This window comes from Paralichthys olivaceus, chromosome 18 (assembly GCF_024713975.1).
Source record: "Paralichthys olivaceus isolate ysfri-2021 chromosome 18, ASM2471397v2, whole genome shotgun sequence".
NCBI classification, from domain to species: Eukaryota; Metazoa; Chordata; class Actinopteri; order Pleuronectiformes; family Paralichthyidae; genus Paralichthys; species Paralichthys olivaceus.
In genome coordinates this window covers 7,871,176-7,893,142 of record NC_091110.1, presented here as the reverse complement: position 1 = coordinate 7,893,142, position 21,967 = coordinate 7,871,176, and the positions used below count along the sequence as shown (strand labels likewise).

Genomic DNA, 21,967 nt, shown 5'->3' with positions numbered 1-21,967 from the left:
CTGCAGGGAGAGCAAGGTCCAGTCGGAAGCCCAGGTGCCAAAGGTTATCCTGGCAGGCAGGTGCAGTAAATCCTCTGCTGTGACTGGTACAGTTGTAGTCAGGGCCCTTAGTAAGGCGAGAGCCAAGTGGAATTGGGTTATGTTGAACAGCTGACTTGGAGAAAAATGTCTGAGTAAACACTGTACAGAGGAATTGGAATATTTTAAAAGATTCAGTAGAACAACAACACAGGCTCAAAATGTCAATGTAGCTGAAATTGTGCATTTATTGCACAGCTACTAAGAATATAGTAATTTTTCTAACGGAAATACTTTTAATTGTGAGGTGTCTTTACATCGTAGCTTTTAATTGAATAGGATTTTGAACTAGGGTCATGTTGAAAAAAAAAATCAGATTTCAAGAATAAATTTGTTATTGTAGGATAATAAAGTTTTTTAAAAATAAAATAAGCAGCAAGAGAACCTGAACCCGCTAGAGTTACACTCATTTCGTTATTTGTGAAACAAATAAAACGCTCCATCTTCCTCATTTTAACACAGGAGACAGGCTGATCTTCTGAGATTCCACCTATAACATGACACGTAGCCAAAAAAGTTTATTCTGATAGAATTACAACTTTTTTCTCATGATAACTTTTTTAAATGACCGGTACACTCATACTTATTTGAACAAATAAAAGATGTAGTTCTTTGCTTGCTCCTAAATTTCATCATGACACACACTTCCACACATTCACTGTGTATGTGGCCAAACTTTATTTCAGTGTTGAGCTCCTAAACATAATTCCTCTTTGTTTGCAGGGTTTACCAGGGCCTATAGGACCATTGGGGCCTAAAGGCGTACGGGTAAGTTAACTCAGCATCTTTCCTCCAGTTGTTTCGCTCAAGTTTGATTCCACCTGTTTATGTTACTAACAGTTATGCTCTAAGAGGACTTGTGAACACATTTGGTGTGCAGCTTTTCTGTATACTACTCTGTTTGCTTCACACTATTTATAGGAGTCTTAAAACACGTAGAAAGCTGCTGTTGCACCGGCGCATTTAGACGCAACAACACAAAAGTGCATGCGTGTATGAAAGCAGGTGTGCACCAGCATCCACCCCTGCACACATGAACACATTCATATGCAGTCGCTCAGCCGGTGTGAGACACTGTTAATATGACGCTTAATATAGGAGCCTTTAGTTGTAATGTAAACATTGTGTTACTGTGTACAGACACCTACTGAAAGACTGGCCCTTGATAAGCCTCTACATACAAACACACACCCTTTAAGTACACAAACAAAGAAACACACACTCGTGGATACAAACAGTGATTTTTATGTTGCGTTCCAATAAAGGTTCTTTATCAGTTCCCCTTGGCTGCTCCAAAGACTCCCCTGCCCCCACTGGCTGGAATTTCCTGTTTAAGCTCCGTATGAGGCCCTGCTGTGTTAAGGAGGCATTCGAGTCATCTCCCTCTCTCGCTGAGCCACCTTTCCACATAATTCTTCTCTCTCTTTTGCAGCGGAATCCATATTGTGCAAAACCTACCCAGCTCATGCTCGTCTGTAACTTCTGCATCTCAACTGTTCCTCTAGTGGTCTACTGTTGTGTGGTTTGTGCTTGTTGTGTGTCTCCCCCCCTGTACCGACGGCCCGGTGTGAGGTCCTGGCTGTCTTCAGAGATCCCTGGAGTGAGGGTATGTGCCCTTGGACTACATCGTGGAAGCCAGCACCATGCAGTCCATGGGCATATACACTTGCCTCATGGCTTGGTTCTTCATGGAATCCCACCCTATCCATGCTGGACCGTCCCGGCCCCTGAAATGCAGCCCTAGAGCCAGTGGGAATGAATGTTCCTTCAGCTGTTTTCACAGCATCCAAATACTCACATCCCATATTCCTCTTCTCTCCTCTTTCTCCTATCTCCAATCTCCCATCTCCTCTTCCTCTTCCTCCTTCTCTTCCTCTCCTCTCCTGCAGGGTTTCATTGGAATCCCGGGGCTTTTTGGCCTGCCCGGGGCTGATGGCGAAAGAGTGAGTTCTTGTCAAACATATATATTTCGCTTGGTTGTAACTGCAAAAATGTACAGTGACCAACTAAACCCAGCTAATGGCCCTGTGAGACGACAACAGGGCCTCGCCTGCTATTTCATTCAGCTGTCCTGTTGTTGTTATAATGTGGCAAACAGTCCCCAGCTGTCCGAGATGTTGCTGTATAAAGCTGTGTGGGAGTGTTGATGACTCATACGATAAAAGCTCTGTCTTAGAGCCTTTGAACTTCCTGAACTCATTAAGGCCTCCTCCTTCTGTGCAGCCTCGAAAACATGGAGCGATTAGCCTACTTATGACATGCTCCAGGGGTTTGATCAGTGCAGGGCTGTAATCAGGACCCCTCCACAGCCAGCCCACCAAAGAAATGGTTCATACCCTTGCTCCACACAACAGACGGTGTCTGCCTGTCTTCTCTCAGGAGACACTGGTGTTTATTAGCAGATATACTGTATGTATGAGATGACTCCCAAATCCCTCATAATAGGCTGGGAAAACAGGCTGCACTCACCTGTTCCTCACATCTGTTGAAGTGTACAGCTGTATTAATTATGTGTTTGGGGCAAGTGTTATGATCAATGTTTTGTTTTTTCTGTCTTCCTTGAACATTTCTTTTCTCATGTCTGCTCTTTTATTTTCCTCTTATTTCTATTCTCTCTATTTCTTGTTTTGATTTTCAGGGAATTCCCGGCGAACCAGGGAAGAGGGGCAAGATGGGTAGGCCGGTAAAGTTTTGTCTCAACATACTTTACAGATAATCTTTCAAAAGTGTGATGAATTGTGTTTGGAAGTGTTTACCTTGAATATGTTATATGATATGAGTGTTATTATTGTATGGTGACTCATGATATTCAATTTTCTAATCAATACTATACATATGCATATTTTTATAATAGCTCTTAAAGCTGCAGGGTCATGACCCCATTCAAAAAAATCGGTATTACAATGACATTTTAAACTTCACTCTCTTATTTGGATCACACTGAGAGCGTTCGGTGCAAAGAAAATTTATAAGGTCTGGATTTACGTCATTGCTCAATATTTCCATGATCGCTGGAGGGGTTAACTCCAGCCTGAAGACTGTGGAGTCCCACCAGGCGTATGTCGGGTCTTTGGATGCAACAAGAAAAGGCTTTTGTTGGAGTAAAGGGCTTTTGGTCCCCCCTCTCTGAAAAAAAAAAAACATGGAGTCAAGCCATTTGGAGGAAGTCAGTCAGTCGGTTCTGTGGTGTGTGTGTGCGTGTGTGTCCGATAGTGTTCAAAGTCAGTTTAACGGAGTGTGTCAGAAAGAGTGTGTAACCCTGCAACTCACCGCTGAGATCATTCTGCAGCTGTTGTTTATTGGCTTTTCAGTAAATAAGGTATTTGTGGACCAAAGTGTGTAAACACACACGAGGCCTTATTCTGTAATCAGACAAGTGTTTAGGAAGCAGCCTTTGATGTAAATTTCTCATGTGTGAGGATGTTTATCACATGTTAGGTCTTTGACACATTAACATATGCATTTAACATTTGTGGTGTGTACGTGTTCTACAAACTCAAATTGGCCAACGTTTTAGAGCGGCTCTGGTTCCGGAAGTAAATTTCCAATTTACGTTTTAGAAAATTCTTAGAAAAAAAAGTTTTAGGCCTGAAACCAGGTTGACCAGCTATGAGATGAACAGTGACCATAAAACATTTGATTCAGAGCAACAAAAAAAAAGGAAAACGGAAAAATAGGCAAAGGTACAATACCGTAATTTTTAAGAGTGAAGAAACTACATCCCAAAAACCATTGGGAAAGTAGTGATTTTCTTTCCTCATCTTTAAAAAACAGCAGCACATTAGAAAGGGAAGTCATGGTTACCCTGTTGTAAATGTAATGTGGAACAATCTGATGTTAGCCTACAGAATTTTCATGACTGTCATAAACATTTCCATGATGACAGCGACCTCCATCAATTGCAGCTGTAGCTATAGAGGATTATGGGTAGTGTTTTACTTCTCTGTGACACTGCAATTTTCTTAAAATGCAGTTTAAATCATGGACTTTTGGCTTCTACTGGAGCAAACAACATTGTTTCACAATCTCATAGTTTGTGGTAAGTCCACCTGGGATAGTTAAAATATTATGGCTGCTAATCAAAATCTCTACTCAGAAAATGAATGGGATTTTTACTTTCGGTGGTACGCTGTTGAGCTCAATAGGAGTCATTCTCCAGTATTCATCTAGACTTTTTGTTCTTTTCTGACCCTAGCACATGACAATTGAATGACAGCAGCAAATGATGACAATGTGTCACCATGCATCATATTGTTTATGCATATTCCTATTTCTGCCTTGTATTAAATGACCTGTAAGTATAACTGGAAAACAGGCATATCATCATCATTGTCATCTGATTTCATGCCCTGGCTTGGGAAATGGAAAGCTAGGACACTTAACAGGATGATGGAGAAGGAAGAAATAGAAGAAGCACCTGAAACTGATCCAGACATTTAAATGGCCATAAGCCACCATGGAGTACTGTCGAGGAAACACGCATAGTCCGCCCTCTACCAACGAGTGATGAGGGAGTTGATATATCTACAACGCTGGAAAGCATGAAACGTTTCCCATGTGCACCGCCAACAGTTCTGCATTTCAACTTAACCTTTTGTTTTTTTGTTTCATACAACATAGCTTCCTTTGTCTTCCTTTGCCGTTGCAGCTCTTTCATATAATCCTGGAATCTGAAGATGTGCCCTGCTACTGTGGGTGATTTAAAAGATGGGGTCATCTGACATCACGTTAAAGCAGAGTTACATTAAAAGCTCTTGTGACTCCTTACAAGCTTTCAAAGTGTTGTACTTGGCAAAGCTATGTTTCCCATATTTGTTCGTAGTCCGTACGGCAGTGGTGACAGTTGTATGATTCATCCTTGGGGTCACATTCATGCTTCATTGATTTCTACTGCACAAAGTTTCTCACTACCATGAAACAGTCCCATGCATAATATTGACCTAATTTTAATTCGTTTTTTAGAGGGTGATTTCAAGCCTATGCCAGAAGCCTTGTATGGAAAGAAAAGCGCCTTTTGTCACACTGTACAATTACAGTGCTGAGTTACGATCGCCTCATTGACCTGATGACAGTAAATTGAAAGATTTACCTACTCTAGGATTTATTATTTGAGTGTGACGTCAAAATGCCAAAGTAATACCAGACTGGTTCTATTAAAAATATATGAATAAAAACAAAGTGAAAACTCAAATACAAAGAGTTCTGTCAGTGGACTTTATTTCCAGGCCGAGTCAGAGATTACAACAAATATGCATGCTGTGTATCTAAAATCTTAGCTCTTACTAAAATAACTGACATTTTCAGTAATAAGCATTTTCAAACAATAAGTGGAGGCCAGAGCAGGAGAACCCAAACATTATGTTCTGGATGGTCGTGCTCCCTGCAGATGTGGTTTCTCCTCACCAGCTGTTAGCATATAGCTCAGAATAGCATCCCATTTACTACTAAATAGACGGAATAATTACTTGGAAAACATGTACAGTTGGGCAGAACAGTTGGTTGCCCACTCCCAAGAGCTGATAGATTTAATGCTTATAATGATGCCATTATGCTCTCGTTTTGAACATATTTCAGATTGCACCATGTTAACCTTTATATTTGATTTAGTGAAATTGTTGTAATTGCTCTGCAATTAAAGTAGCAGCAGTATGTTGCATAACAGTCAGCTATATTTTAGAAAATACGCTGAGTAAGTTAAAGACATAGTTTACTCTTGCATTATTGGCAAAGAAGCGAAACACAAACACCCACTTGCAGTGAAAGGCTTTTTTCATATTTTACAATTACTTTCATTATTTCCATGATTGAGGGTGAGATGTGTGCTATTACTGCAAATGTTTTTGCAGTCATTTCCGTCATAGCATCGTCTGCAGGCTGCATTACACAGGTTTCTGTTTTCAACTAAAAAGCTTTTTAAAAACCCACTGTACTTTACCTGCTCAGCATAAAATAGCAGACAGATGCAGTTAACACCTAAAGACACAGATATTTCCCTTAGTAGTTGTTAAAGACCAAAATAAAATATGACTTGTTTGTGTTGTCCCTAAGTAGCCAATAATCAGTTACAAGAGATTTAATAAAGCAGCAGGTAACTTTAAATGTATCATCTGTCTGAGTTTGATATTGGATGATTGTGTGCAGCTGAACATAAAAGCTTGTCTCTCTGTCCTCAGGGGTTTCCAGGGGACTTTGGGGAGAGAGGACCACCTGGACCAGATGGAGAGCCAGTATGTCACACACCCTATTACTCATGCACACACTCTCATACACTTAAAAATATAACTGATCTGCATGCTCACCTATATAACCTTAAATGTAGTTTCACACACACTTCTCCAGTGTTTTAGTACTGTGACATTTTGGCAGTGCTCGTGGGTAAATCATCTGGAAGTCCTGCAGTTAGCCTCCGTTTCTGTTTTATCTGATGTTCGTTTTTTTTCACTCTGGACAAGTTTTATCGCTGTATTTAATTTCATCTCATCCCGTCCTCTGTTGTAGACTTGGCATTTGTTTTCAAAACCTGCAGCGGGGGGGATGTTAGCTGGTTTGGCCTCCAAATGCAACCTTTTCCATTCACTACTGGCCACCAACACACACACACACAAACACACACACACACATACACACTAACTGTATTATTATTGTATGAACGATGTCTTGGGATGTCATTTTGTGTAATTATTACCAATTCAGTAAGGATGGGTCAGTTAATACAGCCTGTCAAATCTTTCTGTCCATGTGAAAGACATCAGATTATTTGATTTTAGCATTTTCACTATTTCAAGACTTTTACAGTTATTTCCACAAAGGTCAAACTTCATCAGTCAGAGGGGAAAGCTCCAAAATAAATCATGAGAAACATCAGGCAGCTGCTCTTTAAATCACTCAGAAATACATCATAGACACAAAGCTTCTTCTTTTTCCTGAGTCTGACTTAGATCAGATGTTATAATATCTTGTATATTTTGTGCAATGGGTTTATTATTTTTATGTCTCTACATTTGAAAAAAGAAAAGTTGATGTTTTTTTACTTTTCCTGCAAAACAGAAGATTGCACAGGGCACATGCTCCACTGTGACTGGGTTTTTTAATGAAATGAAAAAAGCAGGAAATGGTAGGAAATCCTGTTTTTATCTTTAACAAACACGAGTCGTCAGACTTGTTCACTGTCTTGAGCATGTTGGCATGGTGACATTTACTATGCTCAGCACCAAGCAAAGTATGGATGACACTGATTTGGAACGTAGTTAGTTTCCAGGTCATAAACATATGATGATGAAAAGTATAATATACAGAGAGGAAAAGTCAGGATTCACAAGAATTCATCTTCAAAACCAAAGATGTTTGCACCAATTTATCTGGTGTAAAAATGTAATTTTTTTTCTCATGGTGCTCAATCAGGGTATGTCATTAGGGTACAGCCTCTGGGGACCATGAATGTAAAGATTCTGTCAGTCTTTTTTTTTTTTTGAGAGAGAGAGAACCAACCTTTGAATTTGAAAAAGCAGCTAAGGGGCAATGGGCTCACATCCCCTCCAACTTCACCTCACACACACACACACGTGCATACAGCCCCCTCTCATGAGCTGCGATGAACACTGAGCCACTCTTCTGACCATGTTTGTTTAAAAAGAGCCCATAACCCCAGAAACATGTTCCTTCTCCCTCTGCCTTCATCTCACTGACTCTCCTCCTCTCTGACTAGGGTGACCTGGGAGCCCCTGGTCCAAACGGAGTTCTTGGACTGATTGTGAGTAGCATTTTGTGTGTTTCCGTGTGCACTCACATGTGTGCTGTTTACAGTTTAAACATTGTTTTTTCCCAAACACTTATTCCATAAATACATAGCTGTAAAGAGTATGTTTAAGTGAAACCGAATATGCCTGCTTAAATGAAAAAAACACTCCCAATTAGCTCCGATCATCAGTTGCACTGTCAGTCACTTTAATGGAAAACCAACCTGCAATCTCTGTAGGTTCTTCACCACTGTAAACATATTACATACTAAAATAGTGGCTGGCCATTGGAGCCAAAAGGAGCCAAAGATGAATTAGAGAGTTGTCTCTCATTCATTGTGTTGTTTTTGCAGTTTACCCCTTTTACTTCCTCCTCTGACAAACACTGATGTTTGATCACTAACACAGACCTTAATGAGACATCCTGTTTTCCTCTCAAATCGTTTTCTCATTAACTATTTTTGTGCAGGAACACCCCCTCCACACCCACCTATCACCTTGCCCTCTATGCCTGCCCGGCCCAACAGCCACATAATTGCGTCTGATTATAACGTGTCCCTGGTTTCTCTTGTCGTGTCCCGTCTTCACCCATCGTCGCCGCTCCTCCCGGTCTATTCTAGGCCACCGGTGGTGGTGGTAGGCCTGTAATTGGAGGACCGTCTGATTACAGCTCTGCTCTGAGCTCTGTGTCTTTTGCATCCATCTGACCCGACAGTGAAATGCACAGGACACACCAGCAGCACTGAGCTGCACTTCAAAGCTATAAATATAAAAGCACCCTCCTCTTAGGCCTTAGTAAAGGCAGGTCAGTTCCAGAGAAGGGAAAGGGTTAACATGTCGACAACTTGGAAATATTTAAAAATCATTACAAAAAGCCCCACAACCCCACATACACACTCACGCACTCACACCATCTCCTTATCCTTCTTTGACTGATGAAGGTTGTAAGCCAGTATTTAACACTGGTTGCACCCGTGGAAGCATGGAAAGCAAATCCACATGTCTGAATTCAATTAAAGACATTATACATCACAATATAATGATTGCAATATATTGATTCGTGCATTTCGGAGATTAAGCCTGAAATATATCATCGATTGAGACAGTTAAGTATCAGGAGGCCCTCTAGAGGTCAGCTTAGGTCTTGGGGCAAATGACTTCAGTTGGATCCTGAATAAGACTTGATTGCTGAGCTTTAGATTTTCCCATCTGGAGAAGATACTTTTTTTATCCTCACAATACCAAATAAAGAGACTTGTTGTGAGGGTAATCTTGCAGTAAATACAACAATAATAATAGTCACACATGCAAATGCTTCAATAAAAACAGAAAGTTAACTATTGAATTCACTGACATGAAACTACAATGTAGGCCTTTGCAAGCAGAAAATGCAGAGCTGCAGAAAATTGCAGCTTGTGACACTTGTCCGTGCAGAGGACATGTCTTGAGCATTTACATGAACATGGCCGCAATACAGCCCCTCTGACTTCCACACACACTTAATTCAGTAAGGTCTTTAGCTGGCCTGCTTTACTTATGCTTAATAAATACATTCTGCTCTTGCCAGTAGGACTAAAATCCCCTTTCCTCTGCTCTGAGCAGTGAAGACCAGCTCTGGTTCAGCAACAGATGTTACGTCAAGCTTTTATTCACTGAATCCCAATCTTGGCTTCAAGCTGCAAGATCTATGAATTATCTCCCCAACTATCATCCATCTTATTAGCAATTGCTCTGTGCAATGTGACTGCTGTTAGGATAATCTGGAAGAAGACAATAAAGCTTGTTTTTGCATTTGTGTTTGTTAATTGTAAAATTACGAGTAGTGTTTTTATCAGTACCTAATGCATTTGTATCATTTGTTCTCTCTTCTGGCTACAGGGAGATATGGGACCTGTGGGAGAGATGGGCCTTCCAGGACCTAATGGACTGAAGGTAATTTCACACACACACACACACACACACACACACACACACACACACACACATGGAACCTGTTACCTTCCCCTTATTATCTTGCAATGACTTGTTTGGACCTCCTTTTAGTAATTTAATGGATGTTATAAAACAAGATAAGGGAAATTAAGCGTGATGCTGATTCATTATATCCCGAAACATTTGTCTGCACAAAACATGAGGGGGAATTTTTGGTCAGTGTCTGATGGTCATTCACTAACCCATCTGTTGGTGCTTGTTCCAGGGGGTGCCCGGAAATCAAGGAGAACCAGGACTGAAAGGTGATAAGGTGATCTGAATATTCCTGTTATTGGCCTGGTTTTGAGCAGCATGTGATTGATATGTACCCCTTTGCACCCTACTGCAGCCATCTCTGTCTTTCCTGTAGACATAGAGCATGCTTTCACTAGGTCCTACCTAAGTTTGGAAGTATCCAAACTTTGAATGATTGTAGATCTTTGTATAAAGCATGACATTTGGCAGGTTTTTATATGTACACCAATAAGCTTTTTCGCGAAATGCATTGGACGATATATAAAGGAATTTACTTCACCTTTCTTTGTTTGTTAAAAACTTGAAAAAAGGAAACAGCTAACCTCGCCTAGATATAGAAGTTTTTTTTGTCAGCTAAGCTGCTGGATCCAGCTACATATTTACTGTACAGATATAAGAGTTGTATTTGTCTGTTCATCTTACTGTCATAAATAAAATGCATCCTATTTCCCACATTGTGAAACTATGATTGTGAACAATGAACTTTAAGAATTAATCACTTTATGAACAATTCTAAAATGTGTTTTTATATAGAAGACATTGATAACCTAAAAGAATGATAAAACATTGAATTGATAAAGTAGTAATATTTTGAAATGGTAATTGGAAAAATCTATTGGAAAAATACCAAAAGACTTGATATTTTTCCTAAAAAACTAAAAAAAGCTGAATGTAAATGATTGAACAGAAAGTTACTATTCTCGCTAATGTTCTTTATTTCTCTTTCTTTCTGTCCGTACCTCATCCATCTTCCTGCGTGTGTTTGTCTCCTCTGCTCCTGGTCAGGGTGATATCGGGATTCCTGGAGAGCAAGGGGAGATGGGGTTCAAAGGAGACAAGGTACATCACCACTGCAACACATTGGGTTTGTTATAAAAGGTCACACATCCTTCCCCCTCATTCCACCCTGACCTGCATGCTGCCTTAAACACATGCACATCCAAGGACACACAGCCTTTTGTTGCGGAACTGTCCTTTCAAAATGACTTGGCCAGATGTGCACTGTCCAGCTTTTGGAAATTCCCATGTAAATCCACAGTATTTGACTTTGTCTAGACAAAAATCAAATCCTTTAAGAAACGTTCCAAGAGATAACAGAAGTTGTGCAGTCATGCATGTCTTATCTCTGTTACTTTAGAAAATAAATCTGCATTTTGCCCAAATCTTAGTTTTTATATGGTGTGTTTGTGGACAGGGCATCCAGGGAGCTCCAGGGTTACCAGGCATCCGTGGGAAACCAGGACCACAGGTGAGCTCTGGCTTTTTGGCTTCAGAGAAGTGACAATAATTATTTATCTGTCCCTTTAATATAAGGCCACAGTCAGTTAGCTTGCTTAGGTTAGCGTAAGGCTGGAAGCAGCCGTCATACATTGAATAATTGACTTGCAGATGGTGTCACTCCACTCATCTAACTTTTAACACAAAAGTGAATTAGCATATTTCCTATATACTATTCCTATATAACATTTCTCATTTGTCTTTTTCACAGGGCAAGTTGGGAGAGAGGGGGCCTGATGGTGCACCTGGACCTCCAGGCCCTGAGGTTTGTATCTGCATGTTCAATTCTACATTTAATATGAGTTTCTGTGTTACAGCAAAAATAGAAATCAATGTCTTTTATTGATCATGACAGGGCTTCCCTGGTGACATGGGACCACCAGGAGAGAACGGCCTTGAAGGACCAAAGGTGAGTAGAGCTATCACCCTGAGTAGTCCTACATAAACCAGAACAAGAGTTTACAAACACACTAACACTCTGTGAGAATGTGCCATAGACTGTATACAGAGATTGATGACATAACTGCTCCCCAAAAGTGGAGCCAAAGCATCTAGCTTGCCATCATCTGGCTGGCTGTAGTATAGGTCATAAATACTGCCTCCTCCATGGGTCAAGGGACAGAATTCATTGATTCATTTTTCTCAAAGATAGTTTCTGACATTCACAGTAGTATTTTATTACACTGATTGATTTGTTCAAGTGCTCATTTTTCCTCTAAGTTTGCTTTAAATTAGTTATTTGATGCTATAAAAATGGGGTTGAACATCATGACTGACAGCTGAGACTGACCTCTACTGCAGTGAAAGTGGAGATGTGTCATCCATCTTCATATACAGTCTATGTACTGTGCTTAGCATGCTAATGGTAATGCTCAAATACTTATATGTATATATTATGTTCACCATGTTCACTATCATAACATGTTAGCACAAAATTAGCACAAAATGCATTGTTCAGTTGAAGCTGACTGGAATGGTGTTGCAGGTATTGCATCATCATCCAATATATTGAATAATTTAACCTAATGATGGTGCTGGATGAAATATCAGAGGATCACCATAGTTGTTTGGATTCATCCTCTGACCACCATGAATCTCTTAAGATTTTTAATATAACCATTGCAATAGTGGTTCATATAGTTCAGTCTGAACCCAAGTGGTGAACCATGTGTTACCAGCTGATATAGTTTTCCATAAGGCCACGCCACTACCAAGGCTAGAAACACATGTGTAAATACTACAGTTAGTTGCCTTCACACATTACCATTCATTTGATTGCTTTTTTCCCCCTTCCAGGGAAAACTAGGGGCCAGAGGTTTACCAGGGCCTCGAGGGGTGCCTGGCTTGGAGGTAAGAATGTCTGACACCAGCCACATCAGAACGACCCTAAAGTGCCAAACGCCATTAAAAGTTTTATGGCACAAAGACTTTTCTTAGCTGTGGGATGCTTTATGTCCCCAAAACATAATTCATGCTAAGGTCAATATCATCTGTTCCCAGGGAGATGAGGGCCCGATCGGACCACCGGGCCCAACAGGACTCGAGGTGAGTAATTAGGCCAACACCTGGTGTTGCTCGGCTGATAACAGCTATCGCTATTCATTTTGATTTTGGCAGCCTAAACCCGATAGCTCTTAAATCCTGCTTGTTCGCTTCACACCAGTATAACATAAAAAGAATATCATGCTTGCTCTATGAAAATATTGTGTCTGTGTGTGTTTGTGTGTCCTCTTATGTAAGTTGGCGTGTTTGTTTAAACTGTGTCCCACAAAGGACAATCAAACCATCTATCATGTGCATCGCTGTGGTTTCATTCGTCCTTTTTATATCCGAGGCAAAGTCATCCTCAAAGAGAGAGAGAGGAAGGGATAGAGAGAGAGGAAGGGATAGAAATGTCACTGAGTGTATGGAAACACAGCTGCAGTTTGACGGTAAATGCATGTGCACGGCTCACAGACACTAATTCAAAGCCTTTTTGGTTTTCAAAACAAAGGAAGACTTGCTTGGTGTCAGCTACTTGGTCGTCTGCAGTGAAAGCCTGTTCATGTAACTTCAAAAGGAGAAGGCACTGAATGAGTGATCCCACCCTGCTGTGATTAGTACAGAGCTGTAGTCTTACTCACGTCTAACTTGCTTTTATAATTTTGATTATTATGAAGATTATGCAGCTGAGACTTAATCAGAAATGTATTTCATTGAATAGTAGGTCGTGTGTGCATTTGTAGTTTTATTGTATTGTTATTGTAGCTCCTGTCTGGATGATTGTCCTTTGCATGCAATACCTGTTCTTGGCCACCAGGGGGTGTTCAAAGGCATCACCACATTTGTGTTAATGGATTACTGCAGTAATAAAAGACGTGTTGGCCTTATTTTACCTGTCCTTTTACTTTTTTTTCCTCTATCACAGATTCTAGTACCTGTTTTTTTATCAGTTAATCTCCTCAGACATCCTGAACTTTCTTTCACTCCCAGTCAGCCATGAACTTCCCCTTCCCCACCTCCCATCCCCCTTGCATGTCTTCTCTGACCCCTCTCTCTTCCAGTGGAGGAGGAAGTGGTGTATGGCTCCTGCAGGAGCTGTGAGTGATCTCTGGCCAGGTGCCACAGGTCCACCCACTCCTCCACCTCATACACCTCCTCAACCAGCTGTCTTTTAGCTTTTTCAACGCACTTCTCGGAATGACACCCTCTGCTGTTTTTTACCATCTCCCACACCATCTCAGTTGCTCCTCAATCCCTCTCCCTTGGAGCAATTTTAGTTCTTCTTTGTTGCCTCGGTTAATGTTGTCACTCGCTGACATAAATCTAGATCAAGCGATAAGAGGTCACAAATCCTGCACAGCTCATATTAATTCTCATGTTACGACAAAAATCTGTTTTTACTGTTTGTGTCTGGGTAAAATACAGTATTAGGTTGTGCTGTCTTATAAAAGCAGCCAATTTTTTTCAGGGGTAAAACTGTGGAACTGTTGAGTCACTTTGTCTTCAGGAGTTTGGCTTAGACATTTCTGACCCAGAGTTATTGCTAGTAAAAAAGCTTTTAGACCCCCTCTTAACCCTGGGAATTACTGTCTGCGCAAGAAAAGCATTACAGCCATGCACTTTCACAGCCTGCCAAGAAATACTGTCAGCATTACCTGTACACACCATTACATATCTCAGCAGTGTGTAGAGTAAGCTGCAACAGCTGTAGCCGACCTCCTTGCTCTCTCTTCGTATTGTCATTTACAGGAAACAGATCCTTTAGAGTAATTGAGAATTTGTGATGAATGTTAATGATGGATTAACTGAATATCATTTGTTCACAATTCATTGTTCTCTGATGTGTTGTTTTTCAGGGTAGAATGGGCAGAAAAGGATTTCCTGGGAAGGTTGGGCTAGAGGGAGTTAAGGTGAATGAAGATAACACTCACAGATGTTCCAAAATATAAGAAATATTAAATAGTTTCTTGTGAACAAATGATAATCAATATATTTGTGTCTGAAGGGGGAGCTTGGTGTCACAGGAAACGTTGGAACAATGGGAGAAAGGGTGAGAAATCCTGACATCAGACCATCTATCCAAATATCTTTCCATTGATCCATTCAACACTGAGTGTCTGTATTTCAGGGGTTGGTGGGTTTCATCGGACCTGTGGGAGAGGAAGGACTGGCAGGAGAGAAGGTAAAGAAACCTTGTTCTAGTCATCTAAATTGATGAGTCATTACAAGGTGACACTGAAGTCTGAATGTCATTTGTGTATTGTTAGGGGGATCGTGGGGAGATGGGCCTTCCAGGACCACCTGGAGAAAAGGGATCAACGGTAAGATATAATGAGGACCTTCAGTTTCATATAGGACACTATTTGAAAATGTTAAAATAAGAGTTTACAAACGATTTTCTAGGCCGGTACAAATAAGAAAATCTTGAAAAATTGGCATCTGAAATTAAACTGTGTGTCTTATTCCCATGGGAATTTACTGTTGTGTGGTGTAAGTACCACATAAATATACCAAAGGAGAAAAGAGGCACAGTGGAAAAGACTTCCAATGATTTACCCTCTGGACAGAGAATTGAATAGCTACAGGAAGTTCAAGTTCAAGACCTCTCTGGCTTAAACAACAGTGAAACTGGGAAATGCGTATCAAGAAAAGACGAAAAAGTATGGTACTTGTTCAGTCATATGGGTCCTGAGTTTCATAAGGCACAGCTGTAACACACCTACCCTGCTCCTTTAGACGATCAAGTGGCTTCTCTGTCACATAGAGTCTGATATGGACTCTCTAAAGTATATTACTGACTACATTCGCTAAGAATTTAGTCATCATTCTCACTCAAACAGAGAGGTTTCCTGCTGGCTGACAGCCAGATTATTTCACCACACACACAAACATACACTGATATACACACACACACACTCATAAGGAAGTTCTCTGTTGGCCCATTCTTTCAGCTGCAAAACAGAAACAGACCCTCTGGAAAAGACTGCATCATGCAAACTGAGAGGAGCTGACAGGCGGACATCTACGGCTACTAACAGAGAGCTCATACTGCAGGCGTTTATGATTTATGCCTGTGCATGCGTGAGATCAGCGCTGCCTACTGTTCTATAAGTTTGTACATTAGTTAGGTTTTATTGCACTCAGCTGATTTGAGTAGTCAGACTGAGAATCCTCCCCATGATATAGTTAAGCTTTTGAAAAATGGCCTGGCACAAAAAATGTATGTCTAAAAAAAGCCATAAGCAGTATGTTTTTAGTTATAAAATCATCTCCTCAGGCTGTCTGCCTTTCTCTTTCCCCCATTGTCTCTTATTGCTACATGAGATGTGCTTTTCAGTGCACAAAGCACTTCTGCAGCTGTATGTTTGGTTGAATGTCCAATGCATTACATAAAACAAACTCAAACTTGTATGTAAGCAGAATTCAGTCTTCAGTGCCTCTACAGTAAAATCAAAATTGAAAACTTTGTGAAAACATGAGTTCACTGATGCCAAATTCATTTTAGTTCCATAGTTTAATACAAGTGTCCTTATTCTTACTGTGTGTTTGGGTTTGTGTTTGAAAAACCCTGTTTTTTGTCTCTTGTTTGTGTATGTGTACATATTTTAGGGTCACCCAGGGACACCAGGGGAGACTGGGCCTACAGGACCACTTGGAAGACCAGTGAGTCACTATTCATTCTTCTTTTCATTTGATCATAGTTTGGGGTAATACTGTTAAATCAATGAGCAGCATGATCTTAGGCTATGAGGACTAAAGAGATCCTGTCCTAGGTTTGTGATAGGATAGGATCATAATATTTAATAGACTTCAAATACATTAAATTTCTCAGCTATGATTAGCCACTGAGTGTATTTTGATGATGGTGGTCAGTGTCCCCATTGAGCACTTGATATTGGTGTGCACCCTCACGGAGCATTATGAGCACCGGCAGCCTCCCGCTGAACCTGCATTACCCTCCCGTCAGTCAAAAGCCCAACACCTATAACCAATTAGAAGCTGCCCCTGCCACCTCCCTCATCTTCCCCTCGTCGTGTCTTTTCCATTGGTTGACGGTGGGGGCCACAGAGCCACCAAAACAAACATAAATACGGGGCTCAGGGGCGCAGCAGAATGGGATTCCAGAGCAGGCCCTTTAATTGGTGTGAGTGACAGATCTAACAACAATCACCATAGTGTGTTCCGGAGGTCAGGTTGCCCCCTCCCCAGGGTCAACAACCAGGGGCTCTGTGCTCTGTCAGTGTAAACCTTTGTTTTATCTTCCTCTTTTTCCTTCACCCCCTCTTTTCTCTTTCTTTATCCTCCTTTTTCTTTTGTTTGCTAGGGCCCCCCTGGAGCGACTGGGCCAGCCGGTACCAGAGGATCCAAAGGCTTGCGGGTAAGTTTCCCACCTGATGTTTTTGCAGCTTTGGCGTCCTGCAGTCAGTGGATCATTTCCCTGCAGCCTTAAGAACGGATCATAAACTTGGCAAAGAGTGCAGATACACATCACTGCTCTGTTTTTCTTTATGCTCCGCTGTGTGATCTACCGCTGTTGTCGAGCCATCGGAAAAAACTTGAGTGGGTAAACATAACTATGCGACTGCCTCTGAGCTGATGTCACATGTGTTTTAATGGACACAAGGCCTTGCATAACACGTTCTCGGGTTCAGCGTTGAAGAATGATTCTATTTCATCCTTTTCAGAAGTCAGTGCTCATTATAACTGCTGAAAAGATCCAGTGACGTAAAACAAACAAAGCCATTTTTCATTCTAAATGGAACAATAAGTGCTTCGTAAAGGAAAAACCCCCAGTCTTTCTACCTAATTTGTTGTGGAAAACGGGACCTGGCTTTGGTAGAAGTTGTGTTGGAGAGTTGGAAATTTTGTGATTTGCATGAAGAAACATGATTTGTGGGAGGATTAAAAAAAAGCTTGAATCAGCTTGTGGCGTGTTTACAGAGAGCCACATTCACAAAAAGGACTAACGGCAGTTTTTAGATCTGTAACTGGGAACAGGTCACCTATTGAGCTAAGACAGGCAACATCCTTCGTATCCTACTTCCTCTTAAAATGTTTTTTATCGCAAAGCTTTTATGAATTTGAAGTTCCCATCTGTTGGATTAATAATCTTTTGTGTGTCTTTTTCTTTCTGTGAAGTACTTTGTTTATAAAAGCGCTTTATACATTTATAATTATTTTTCCATGCTAAACTAAAGAGCTTTTAGTGAAAGGTTTATTTCTTACTTTTTTCTTCATATTACTGGAGTAATCGCCAGATTTGAGACATTTCTGAAAGCTTGTGGAAAGGAAAAGTGGAAAGATGTTTCACATTAGCATCACACAGAAAAAATAAGATATTGCAAATGTACTCTGCCTGTATGTTGCAGTTTTGGCTGTAATACAATAGAAGATCTGCACCTCATCCATATTTGCAAAATCAATACTTCCCCCTAGAACATCATAACACAAATATCTTCTTGAATTCACAGTTCAGAGAGGGAATTAAAGTGGATTATAAAGTATTTAGCGGCAATAACTCATGACAATAATGACTCATAACGAGGATGATGGCTGTAACTACACAGCAATGATGCATGACACAGTAAAACCGATGTTCCTGGCGGTGTAATTCCCTTTGTCCCTTGATTTGCTTTTTGTGGAGAGCAGACCATGTAGCTGACCTTTTTAAAAGATGTCTTTATCACTATAGTCCACTGGTCCAGCTGGAAAGTGGAATAGAATCGCATTGAGCTTCTTTATCAGAGGCGTCTATGGGAGATTGGCCTTGCTGTGGTTGGCCTAGACACACTGATATCTCCAGCTGTGTTTTCAATTAATTCTAATGTCAGCAGTTTCCACTGCCAGTAAATCTGTCTGCTGCTTCATGACTCTTTTTCTGTTGGTCCAAAAGCGAAAAGAAGCAGAGGTGGTTCGATTATTGACATAAATGTATTCACCTTTAGACAAACACTCAGTCAACACTCTTAACGCACACTATTTACTATTGTTTAAGGTAAATAAAACCTAAATAAACTAGATTTTGTTTAAGAAGTCATGGATCGTCTGACTGCATCAAATCAACATGAAGTTAAAACTAAAATAGACAATTTAACGTCTCTCAATAATAAAGAGAGATCCATATTAAAGATTGTATTACTCATCTGGCAAGTTCACCTCTATTTCATGTCCTTGGCTTGAATATCACATCCTACAATGAAATGAAACTATATGCAACTAAGAATGTTTGCACAGATTCTCTGACCACATGTGTTGTAGATAATAACTACTTGGCATGAGGCACAGGGCACAGAGATTTAACAACTAGCTTTGCTCTCTGAAACATGGACTAGTTGTCTAACATGGAAATATTGAGCAATCCAGACTAGATAAATCCCCATGTTCATGTCAAACCAACTAGAAAACTAGTATTAGAGTTCCGTCTGGTTTTCTGTCTGCATTTCATTTGTATGTGTAAAGAATATTTGAACGTCAGCCATGAGGAATCACCAGTCTGACTTATCATGCTTTCTAACTAATAACTCCTTATCTCGTCTGACCTGCAAATCCCAGCTAATGTTTTCCATATTGAGGAGCATATTATTCTCATCAGTCCTCCCTCTCAGCAGTTTGTGTTTATACCTGAGCTGGTTTAAATAGCTGTGTTTGATTGTTTTGAATTCATGCCTCTGCTTCTTCATCGTCTGTCTTCTATTTGAAAAGGGTCAGCCTCGTGCTACAAATGAAAGTAACTCGGGGTCATTAATTAACTTTGAAGCATGATATCTGAGTGTTATCCCCTTGGCCTGATAATGTGAAATATTTTCCCTACACGTCGACTAATCAGGCTATGTAAACGTAACCAGTGGGTAGCAGGTACCCCAGACAGGAATGTTAATGAGTGCTGCTCATCCAGCTCTATGTATAATAGGCTTATAGCACCTCGAACAGCGGCGCTCTCCACAGGCCAAACTCCCACTGCGCCCATTCAACCACTCTCACAACACGGCTGCCTGTGTGGCTGTTTCACCTCAAACTTGCTTTTTTTCTTTCCAATAGTTAATCATTTAAATCACTGCTTGTTATTTATAATCACTCATAGCTGAGATTGAATCATAGAGTGTCATGAATGCTAAGGATGTCAGTGAGCCTGCATCCTCCACAGTATAGATGAGAGTGTGCAGGTGTACAGCAGATGGACTGTATTGGTCCACTGCCTGGCTCCCATTTATATCACTGCTCACTGGACTAGCAGGCCTTTAAGCACTTTAGATTGATGATGTTTGACAGCTACACCCATGTAATCTAAACAGTCACACTGTTCTGACGGTGTGTGTGTGTTTAAGTGTGAACACTCTGTATCTGACGTTATACCCTGATTCTAGAATGTGATAAGATATGCAAGTGCAAGTTCATAGACCAGTGGCTTTCATTGCCATATGTGACATCTTATAGAGAGAAGTATAGCCATTCCTACACTGGCCTGTATTCACATATACACAAATTCACTTTTACACACAAGTGAACACAACATATTTACTTATTTAACCCTGAAAAGAGTAGTTTACAGGTACAGTCACATGGACTCTGTCATGTCAGTGTCTTACAATTGAGATGTTTATTTACGCTATGTTGTGGCTGTCAGGCTGTGTTACAGTGACCTCTGTTGGTGAAATGACAACTGTCTTGTGTTTCAGGGAGCGATAGGGCCTGACGGTCCAACAGGAGAGATGGGGTTAGAGGGCAAGAAGGTAAGAAATGTGCACATTCGTTTGAATTTTGTTGTTAATATACAAAAGAAGAAACATTCATGAAGTCAAACTGTGCAGGCACACGAGTTATGACCATTAGCGATCATAAAACAGCATAAATTGATTCCTCCTGTAAACATAAAAGATTCTCAAGAGGAAAAATGCATCACATGCACCAAAAACAGCAAGCTGCACATCTTCTCCATCCACTCAAAGCACAGGAAATACTGTAAACTATTTCTCAACTCAGCTATCTCTCATCCTTCTCTCTCCACAGGGTCTTGATGGTCCTCCAGGAAAATTAGGTTTCCCTGGACCACAGGTAAAGCACACTTGGGTACTTCTATACTTTCCCACTCCTTCCTGTCATATATTCTTGGTACTTATGTGCCCCTGGAGAGACAAGGGATCAACGTGATTTAGAAGGCCGACGTGATGGAGGCCCACAGTCAGAAACGACATATAACATTGAGGGAGAAAACAGTCCTTGGGAGGTTTCTGCCAGATTTACATATGTGAGAGTGGAGCGCACACAGCTGTTTTCACAGCTCACTGGTGAAATTTGAGAGTATTTACTCAGCCTGCAATTAAACTGCACCTCTGAAACTCCTCCCCATCACCACCACTGAAAAACACTCATGTTTATTCTTAGAAAGATTTGTCAATCTAAAGTTGCAGAGGCACTTTGGGGCAAATAGAAATACATTACAGATGTTGAATCATATAAAGCAAGAGAAAAGATTGTATATATACTTTTATCAAACAAGTAAACATCCCTTCATTCAGCGAAGAATCAAAGTCAAGGTTTATTGTCCACACAGCCTCATCTCTTTAAAAAGTCCCAGTAAGTCTTGATAGAATTCATCCTGTCCCATATACAGTTATTTATTTACAAATCTTTTTCTTCTGTTCCTGCAGGGGAAGATCGGAGAGGCTGGGGAAACTGGGCCTAAAGGTTTTCCTGTGAGTTCACACATAATAACAAGCATTGCATTCTGCATAGACTACATTGTATTTATATACTGTATAAATGTATTACATTGATTAACTAGAATGGTTGAGTGCATCTTGCAATTTTAAAATAGGTGAACAAAAGAATCTTGGCTCCCCACCAAAATTGAATGGATTCTTTCCTCACCCATACCGATTAACAATCCATGTATTGTTTTGCTGATCATTATATCACAGTGACAAATGAAAGATCACACATGTATGTATTAGATGAGAGAAGTGTGGGTGAGCTCACTGACCCTTCTGTCTTCAGGGTATCCAAGGGCCCTCAGGACCTCCAGGGGACAAGGGAATAGCAGGCGAGCCGGTACGAGCCTCCATCCATCTCCCTGTTTTGTATATATTTTATATTTCTCTCCTGTTTGCTCTTCCTCATCACCTCCTTGGCTGCGTCAGTCCCATCATTCTTTCTCTCCTTCTGTTTTC

At 40.6% G+C, this 21,967-nt stretch overlaps 1 protein-coding gene across 1 annotated transcript in view; it reads left to right on the top strand.

The window, feature by feature from the left end:
• Nucleotides 1-21,967, top strand: part of col27a1a (collagen, type XXVII, alpha 1a) — a 65,313-nt gene that overhangs the window by 31,234 nt on the left and 12,112 nt on the right. Inside the window, exons 9-32 of the mRNA XM_020081628.2 lie at nt 7-60; nt 802-846; nt 1,968-2,021; nt 2,717-2,761; nt 6,252-6,305; nt 7,784-7,828; nt 9,693-9,746; nt 10,012-10,056; nt 10,827-10,880; nt 11,236-11,289; nt 11,530-11,583; nt 11,674-11,727; nt 12,615-12,668; nt 12,819-12,863; nt 14,657-14,710; nt 14,806-14,850; nt 14,929-14,982; nt 15,068-15,121; nt 16,410-16,463; nt 17,125-17,178; nt 20,477-20,530; nt 20,808-20,852; nt 21,449-21,493; nt 21,795-21,848. Coding sequence (XP_019937187.2) covers nt 7-60; nt 802-846; nt 1,968-2,021; nt 2,717-2,761; nt 6,252-6,305; nt 7,784-7,828; nt 9,693-9,746; nt 10,012-10,056; nt 10,827-10,880; nt 11,236-11,289; nt 11,530-11,583; nt 11,674-11,727; nt 12,615-12,668; nt 12,819-12,863; nt 14,657-14,710; nt 14,806-14,850; nt 14,929-14,982; nt 15,068-15,121; nt 16,410-16,463; nt 17,125-17,178; nt 20,477-20,530; nt 20,808-20,852; nt 21,449-21,493; nt 21,795-21,848 — 1,224 coding nt within the window. The remainder of the gene's footprint in view (nt 1-6; nt 61-801; nt 847-1,967; nt 2,022-2,716; nt 2,762-6,251; nt 6,306-7,783; nt 7,829-9,692; nt 9,747-10,011; nt 10,057-10,826; nt 10,881-11,235; nt 11,290-11,529; nt 11,584-11,673; nt 11,728-12,614; nt 12,669-12,818; nt 12,864-14,656; nt 14,711-14,805; nt 14,851-14,928; nt 14,983-15,067; nt 15,122-16,409; nt 16,464-17,124; nt 17,179-20,476; nt 20,531-20,807; nt 20,853-21,448; nt 21,494-21,794; nt 21,849-21,967) is intronic.